At 40.0% G+C, this 8681-nt stretch overlaps 1 protein-coding gene across 1 annotated transcript; it reads left to right on the forward strand.

The window, feature by feature from the left end:
- Nucleotides 1-5351: 5351 nt before the first annotated feature.
- Nucleotides 5352-8302, forward strand: LOC147889619 (uncharacterized). The gene is made up of 2 exons (XM_087391838.1): nucleotides 5352-5526; nucleotides 6280-8302. The coding sequence occupies exon 2, from the start codon at nucleotides 6776-6778 to the stop codon at nucleotides 8204-8206; it is 1431 nt and encodes a 476-aa protein (XP_087247964.1). The 5' UTR covers nucleotides 5352-5526; nucleotides 6280-6775; the 3' UTR covers nucleotides 8207-8302.
- Nucleotides 8303-8681: the final 379 nt, after the last annotated feature.

Genomic DNA, 8681 nt, shown 5'->3' on the forward strand with positions numbered 1-8681 from the left:
GTGGAACATCACCAAGCATAGTAAAAGACGACCAAAATCTTGGAAGTCCTTTGAAAAGCTCATCAATAGAGATTTCCTGCCCTCACATTTCAAAGCAAAAGCCAGACAACAGTGGGATACTTTCAGGCAATTCGATAAGGAAATGATCTCCACATACACGGATAGGTTTTGGCAAACGTTGATCCAGTTACAGTCCTTAGAGAAAGTTAATGAGTGAGATCAACATAGGGAGTATGTGGCAGGTCTAAAATCTAAGTTGAGAGCTGAGATTAACATGTTTCATCCTCGCTCACTGAACTCTGTAATTTCTCTTGCAATGAATTATGAGAGGAAGAATGGGATCCCACAAGAAGGGAAAGATTTGGAACGGCATCTACCCTTCCATAAGAAAAATAGATTTGATAAAAAGCCCTTCTTTAAATCTAAAAATGGTTTTGCTCCACAGAAGACAGATTCTTCTTCGAAGCCAAACGGTGGAAATTTTTCGAAGAAAGAAATAAGGTGTTTCAGGTGCAATAAGGTGGGACACATAGCCACCGAATGTCCTAAAAGAAAGAAGACCTTGACGGCAAAAGTGCACATGATCGACGACGAAGCAGCCAAGCAAGATGGAGGTAAGTATAATTGTTATGCTCTTCTAAAAATGAAAGGTTTCATTAATGGCAAAGAGGTTGTTATTCTACATGATGATGGTAGTACACATGATTTCATTTCGGAAAGAGCCTTAGCAAAGCTAAACCTAGAGTCTTTCACATCTAACTATAAGGTCAAAGCTGTACCAAGACAAAGTACAATTGCACTAGAGAAGTCAAGAATCTTGAAATTTCAATCAAACCCTACAAGGATAGATGAAACTTTCTAGTGGCACCCTTACAGGGAGTGGACATCATCTTAGGAATGCCATGGAGGCATCAATATAATCCTAAGATAGATTACGATTCACATCAGATGTGGGTTGAGAAGGACAGACAATAAATATATATGAAAAGCTCAATGAAACATGAGATCAGTCCTTTACTCAACCACACACAAGCCAAAAGAGCAATTAGAAAACGTGAGAAGACATATTTGATTTTGGTGAATACGGTAACGGCTACTTAGCCAAATAGTAAGCCTACACACGAAAAGTTTCTTTCTCAATTTTCTAATTGTTTCTTAGAGGATTTACCGCCTGGACTACCATGTTCTCCACCTAAAGATCATAGGATAAAAATCCTACTGGGCAATACTCCACCTTGCATTGCTCTGTATAGAGTCAACCAGCTAGAACAAAAGGAAATTCAAAAGGAAGTGGAGGAGCTGATAGAGAGAGGATTGATAAGACCCAGCAGTTCTCCTTATGGAGCACCTGTCTTATTAGTCAAAAAGAAAAATGGAACCTATCGAATGTACATAGACTATTGTGCACTGAGCGTGCACTAAACAAAATCACAGTTAAGAACAAATATCCAATCCCTAGGATTGATGATCTTTTTGACAAATTGAAAGGGGCCAAGGTCTTCAGCAAGATAGATCTCAAATCCGGCTATCATCAAGTTCGTATGGTAGAAGAGGATATATACAAGATTGCCTTTAGAACTCAAATGGGACATTATGAGTTCCTAGTTATGCCTTTTGGCCTAACTAATGCTCCAGCTACTTTTAGTAGAATGATGAACCGAATCTTTCTTAAACACCAAGATTGTGTGGTAGTATTTTTCGATGATATTTTGGTGTTTAGCAAAGACATTGAGGAGAATAAGGAACATCTGAAGCTAGTCTTTTCACTCTTGAAAGAAAATCAATTGTACATAAATCCTAAAAAGAGTAGCTTCTTTCAAGATCAGATAGAGTATTTGGGTCACATTGTATGTGCTGATGGGATTCGAGTAGATCCAAAGAAGATTGAGTGCATAGTCACATGGCCTAAACCACGAGATATACACGAATTAAGATAATTCTTAGGATTTTGTAGCTTTTACAGAAAGTTTGTCAAGAATTTCGCATACATTGCACATCCATTGACAGACCTTCTTAGAAAAGCTAAGCATTCCTTATGGACCAAGCGTCAAGATAAATCTTTTATAGCTTTGAAAGAAGCTCGCACGCAAGCTCCTATGTTGCAACTACCCGATTTCTCTAGACCATTCTTTGTAGTTGTAACTGATGCTAGTGGATATGGAATTGGAGCCATGCTTATGCAAGATGGACATCCAATAGCATATGAGAGCCAAAAATTAAAACCAGCAGAATGCAATTATAGCACATATGATAAAGAATTAACCGGTGTTGTGCATGCCTTACGAATGTGGAAACATTATTTGATGGGATCTAAGTTTCTTATCAAAATTGATTTTAGCAAAGTATCAAGCATTTGTTGACTCAGCCACTAATATCCAATAGGCACATCAAATGGGCATCATTTATACAGAGTTTTCAGCCAATGATTCAGTATCAACCTGGAAAAGAAAACGTAGTAACTTGCTGATGCTCTTAGCAGAAAGCCAAGTATTAATCACATCATTGCTATAGAGACCTAGCCTTTCGAAGATATGAAGAATTCTTATCAAGGGGATCCAGACTTTTCCGATGTATGGAACAAATTAGAAAATAATAATTGGAATCCTATGTTGGACTATTCATGCAATGATGGATACCTCTTTTATAAAAAGAAATTATGCATCACTTGACCCTTTAGACAAACTATAATGGAGGAAATGCACCAACGACCATATATGGGACATAGGGGAGTGACTGCCTCTTTACAAGTGATAGCGAGGGAATTTCATTGCCCTACTATAAGAAAAGATGTGGCTAAGTTTGTAGCCAAATGCATCACTTGTCAAAAGATCAAGAGTTACAAAGGAAAGACCCCGGGATTGCTAATACCTTTGCCTATTCCTACGCAACCTTGGGAACAAATATCTATGGATTTCATAACAGGTTTTTCTACTACAACAAATCAAAATGATATGATCTGGATGATAGTAGATCACTTTAGTAAGCAAGCTTATTTCATCCCATGCAAGAAGACTTTTACTATCACTTTAGTAAGCAAGCTTATTTCATCCCATGTAAGAAGACTTTAACAGCGCAGCAAGCTGCACATTTATTCATCAAGCATATCTTTGTTCATCATGGCTTGCCAAAGATTATAGTGTCTGATCGAGATTCGAGTTTTGCAGTAATTTCTAGACTGCTTATTTCATAATCTAGGCACTAAGTTAGATTTCTCATTAGCTTTTCATACAGAATCGAATGGACAAACTGAGGTTACAAATAGTACTATTTTGGATATGATAAGAGCTTATGCGGGAAGTCAACCAAAGACTTGGGACAAATATCTTCATCTCTTACAGTTTGCTTATAATAATACTCCTCATTTTGCAACTGGAAGAGCACCCTTGAGATCGGATTGAAAAAATAAGATTGAAGAGTGTTGAAAAATGGTCAGTAATCAAGATGTCCCCTCGTTGTTATGGACCTTTCAAGGTGATTCAGAAAATCAATGATCTAGCTTATAGCTTGAATAACCTGATAATTGGAAAATACATAATGCTTTTCATATCAGCCTCTTAAAGCCTTTCAAAGGACCTTTACCTATTCATCCTGTTTATGAAGAGGCTTCATTGATTGTTGATGAAGAACAAATTCTAGAATGATTATTGATCATCAACAGACCTTGACCCGTAAAGGAAATGTCTATACTAAATGCTTGCTCAAATTTAAGAATCATCCGAGAGATGATGCTCAGTGGATGCCTGAGCGATACTTTCGAACTTTTCCATACCTCATTAGTTCCTATAATCAAACATGCAACTAAGGTCAGTTGCAATCCAAGCAAGAGGGATGTTACGAAAATTATATTTCTGGTATATCTTGCTTTGGACATTATTATTTTTGTCAAGTGTGACTATGGCAAAGTACTCCATAGGAGCGCACCAGACGCGGCGGGGGTCCTAGTGGATACTTTGTGTGGTTAGTTGGGGACGTCTGACTAGCTTATGTTTTGCCATGCTAGATGGTCGGTATTGTGGGTGATTCCATGTTAATACTGATGCTGCTAGTGTTATTGGTGTTGTGCTTGATTATTGTGCTTTAAGCGCGGTTATGTTGGGATCGGTTAATTCGGTGATTCGTTCAATCGATTGTTACTAACTAATGTAATTGGCGGCTAGAGTACAGGTGATGGAACTCATAGTGAGGATTGGAGTTAGTGCGACGGTACCGATCGAGGTGTCGCACAGCGCATTATATATGGCCATGGGTCAATTTTGTATTTGCTTCGTTATTGCAAGTTTAAGCAATATATTTTGTAGTGGACATAATTCATTTTTGGGCCCTAAGATGGCTATGTAAAGCAAATCCCTCATTTTGGAAGAGAGGGATAATTTTGGCTCCTTGGTGCTTTGATGAAATATCATAAATGCTCTAGATGAGGAAGCATGAGCCACTCATCTAGGGGGGGGGATTGTACCCAATCGGTTGTCGTTTTCGTGGTGTGATTGTGTTCTTCTTCTCCAATTGGTTAAGTGGTGAATTTGTGTTGAAGAGAATTACCTTTAAGGTTTCATAAATAAAAGTGGGGATGTGGCTATTTTGGGAAGAGTACACAATCGTCCAACATTGCAGAAAAGAACAACTGGGGGTGTCATACAAGAGACAAAGAGAGCCTCCATCTCTAGAGAGAAAGGGGCTTGTGGTTGTTGAGAAATGTGGTGCTGTATAATACTATGAGAAATTATGTGATTGGTAGAGTGGATTGCGTCAATGGATCAATGATATCTATACTGGAAAAAGATCATGTTGATCTTGTACTCTAAGTAGATGAGTGAAAGAGACTAGATAAAAGAGGTGAAAGAGGTGTGTGTGTCTGTGTGTGGTGGTGGATGGACCATTAAATAAAAGTGGGGACGTGGCTATTTTGGCATCAAGAAGATAAAGGATCATGAATGAAGATCCACGTCTCTCTCTGCCTTAGTAAAAGTCTCTACACTTTCAATTCCAATATCATCATCATCCCCGATGTCATACAAGAGACAAAGAGAGCCTCCATCTTTAGAGAGAAATATCCAATAAAAGACAAGCATTTAAAACTTGAGAAGAGGGTAAAAACTTGACCCTAACAACACATTAGAAAGCCTTAAACAACCACTAAACCAAAATTTAAAGTGGTCAAGTTGACCAAATGAACTTAAAGAAGTGGGATGGGCCTGATTAGCAAAATAGTAATCTGTACATCCCTTGGAGGCCAATAATATGCCTTCTTGTAAGGTGGCGTACAACAACTTGACTGCGTTATAGGCACGTTGTTACTGACGACCACGCACATGTGCTCTTCCTCAATCGCCTACAACTTCTCAGTTCTAAGCGTGAGCACCCACTTGCCTTCGTCACCCTCTCCTCATATTCAACACTCATTTCGAGGTTCTCACAGCTTTCACAGCTTCAGTTTATGCAGTCTAAACCGGATTGCAAGGAGATTCTTCAGCACACGCTAGGTAATCCTTTCCTCGAGTTTATCGCAGCAGCCATCAGATGACAAAAGTATGCTGTTGTAGGCAAAAAAAGCAAATTGAAGAGAAGAGAAAGCGGAAGAGAGAGAGAGAGAGAGAGAGAGATTATTGATTGATTGATTGAGAGAGAGAGAGAGAGAGAGAGAGATTGTTTGATTGATTTAGAGAACGGTAGACGTTTGAGACGTGAGAACACGTACTTTTTCACTGTAATTATATAGAAGAAACAAGCAAAGAAGAAGGTATGTCCTCTCCTCTTTTACAAATTTCGCGGTTGTTTACGTTCACTTTCAATAACTAAAGCGCACTTTGAAGCCTCGTAACTTAAGGAATTCCGAAGAGGAATGAACGTGTTCACGAAAGCATTCATGTGGGTGCCTGTGCATTTTAGGCGGTGTGAATTAGAGAGAACTCGCCTCCTCAACTCTCTCTCTCTCTCTCTCTCTCACACACACACACACACACACACACACACACACACACACACACACACTTTTTTTTTGGTGAACACACACACACACACACACACACACACGATTTCATGCCACTGTTCTCGAGAACGATCAATCATACTGCCAATCGTCATGTTGTTCACACTCTTAACTTCAACGACAAATCCATAACTAATCAGTTGAAGATTCCAGCTCTTTCGATTCAGGATTTCTTCATCACAGTTTGGTTGTCGCAGCAATGAATTACGTTCACCTCGTGAGATTGTTTTGTTAATTTCAAGAAACCATGTAAGCTAGTTTGGTCAGTAAACAATTTTGTGCTCTGGTTGCAGCTTGCAATGGATGTCATCTCGCTAAGATGGCTCGAACTTGGATTTCATAAACGTTATCCAAGGTTTGATCAGAAGTCCTGGATTTGATCTTGAGGCTCCTTCAAAGATTAAACAAAGTGGTTTCGTTTTAATTTGCAAAAGGCTCTCAGATTGTTAAGCTGGAAGCTAAACCTGGATTTCACTAATATGGTCCTATGATTGCTGCTGATGGTTCCATTTGGGAGTAGTCCATCAGAATTGTCGAGTCTAAATTTAATTGGAGGATTTGAGAGCTTTGTTTCAGAGGAACAAAATTTGGTCGAAATTTGGCTCAATCCACCCCCCGCCCACCCCCTTCTCCTCTCTTCCAAGGTGCTCCAGAAACCAATTATTAGCGATTTGTTTGGAATTTGCATATTTCTCATCTGAAATTTCAACTGGGATGTCTTCAAGTGATTCAATGATTGCCAGAGGTCTTGATATTTTGAATGAATTTGACTGAATCAGTCAGTCTGCCATGCAACAGTGGAAGTTACGCATGGGTTTCACCAAAGTAATGCAAGGATTTGCAATTAGTCTATTTGATCCAAGAAGACTCTGGCACAGAAAAGTATTTATGATTCTTGGGCCCTCAGTCTTTTTGCTTTTCATGATATTTGAGTGGGTACTTTTATTACCTCCACCGCGACCGAAACACTTGATACGGATTCCCTGCCTAGGAGATGAAAAGGACTACATCCTGCACGAGATGGGTATCTGCACAGATCCTTGTGGCAAGCTTTGCTTCCCCCGAGTTCATGGCATTTGTTTTGGCCATTCCCAGGTCACAGTATGTGAGGGACAGCCATCAATCCCACAGGATGTCAAGGACGCATGGGGAGGCCTACCTACAGAAATGCGCTTCTACATGGAGACCCCTAGGAAAAGGATACCCGTCAAGCAGGGGGCATGCCCTGGATGGAACTCTAAAGCAGCCAAGCCATACAAAGACAGTGGCGGTTGGTACCATGGTCTACAAATGGTGGCTGATGCCTCAGCAATGCCCACAGGCAGGGTGGGCCCTAATCCACACCATGAGGCAGAGAAGCTTCTCCCTGCCATTCTCTTCTCACATATGTATGGCTTAAAGAACTCTACTCTCTTCTGGTTTGCAAATCTTGACGATCCTCTCATGATATCAAAGTGGTCTCATGGGCTACTGAATGTTTTCTCGAAGGATCTGAAAATACAGCATCTCAAGGCAGTCACAGAAAACCAGGATGCCATTTGTTTTGAGGATGCCATTCTTTTTACACAGGTGACCAATTCTGGATATATGCCCAATCATGCAGCACATGACTGGTTTAGAAGAAGGATTTTGGAACATTGCAATGTGTCGCTCAGGGAATCGACAAATCCTCCAGAGGAGGTGGTGATCATACATCGCCCTAATTCCTCCAGAAACTTTGCCAATTTCGAGGCAGTGAAGAATATTTTAGAGAGGAAGCTTCAAGTGCCCGTTAAGGTGGCAATTCCTGGTCCTTGGGACTTTTGCGAGCAGGTAAGGCTTGTTGCAGAAGCAGACTTTCTGGTAACCCCTCATGGATCTCATAATGCAGCTCTCTTAACGGTGAAGCCTGGAGCTGTTGTAATGGAGGTCTTTCCTTTTCTTTATTATGTAGATTGGCTTGGACATTATTTACATGCTGCCGGGCTATCTCATTATGAGCTATATGGAACTTGGCCATCCGAGAATGGCGGCATGCCATTACTGATGCGCTTGTATTCATGGTTATATGGTTGGCAAAAGTGCTTCTCTGTACGGCGTTGCATGAATTATGGGAAGAGTCAAAAGGTTTATGTGGACGTGGGTGAGCTTGAAACAATGATGGATGATCTTATTGGCAAATGCAAAATCCTGGTGCAAAACTCTCCTTGTCATGGTAAAACTCCAAGAAAATCTGTGTAAGCTGTGCCTTGGCGCTTGACTTCTGGTCCTTTCATGCAATCAGGTTGCTTTTGCCATCATGGTCTGAGTGGCAATCACCATCTAGTGGACCTCATCATTAGCTATAGATTGTACTAACAATTTGGTTGGTATAGCCAGAGTTAATACATAACATATGTTTTAGTCAAAACTGCAATGCAAGATTATCTTGCAGTCTCTATAGAAATAAAAAATTTAAACATCTTTTGAACAGCATTCTCTGTGTGCTCATGTGTAGTCCTTTCCAATGCAATATGGCCTTGTTTTATTTGTATTTATACAAAAAATTATGGCCGTTGTTTCTAAGATTGTATGGTGTTCGAGAAATGGGAGTCAAAGCTTGGAAATCTCAGTGGTTCTAGGGATGTCTATCTAACATCTGGCTCTTGTAAAAATTTGTCAACATAAATGCTTTATTCTTGAAATTACGTGATTCCAAGTCAGAGTTTTCAGAAGT

The sequence above is a fragment of the Dipteris shenzhenensis genome, chromosome 20 (assembly GCF_047967505.1).
Source record: "Dipteris shenzhenensis isolate YYH24624 ecotype China chromosome 20, Dip_SZ_1.0, whole genome shotgun sequence".
NCBI classification, from domain to species: Eukaryota; Viridiplantae; Streptophyta; class Polypodiopsida; order Gleicheniales; family Dipteridaceae; genus Dipteris; species Dipteris shenzhenensis.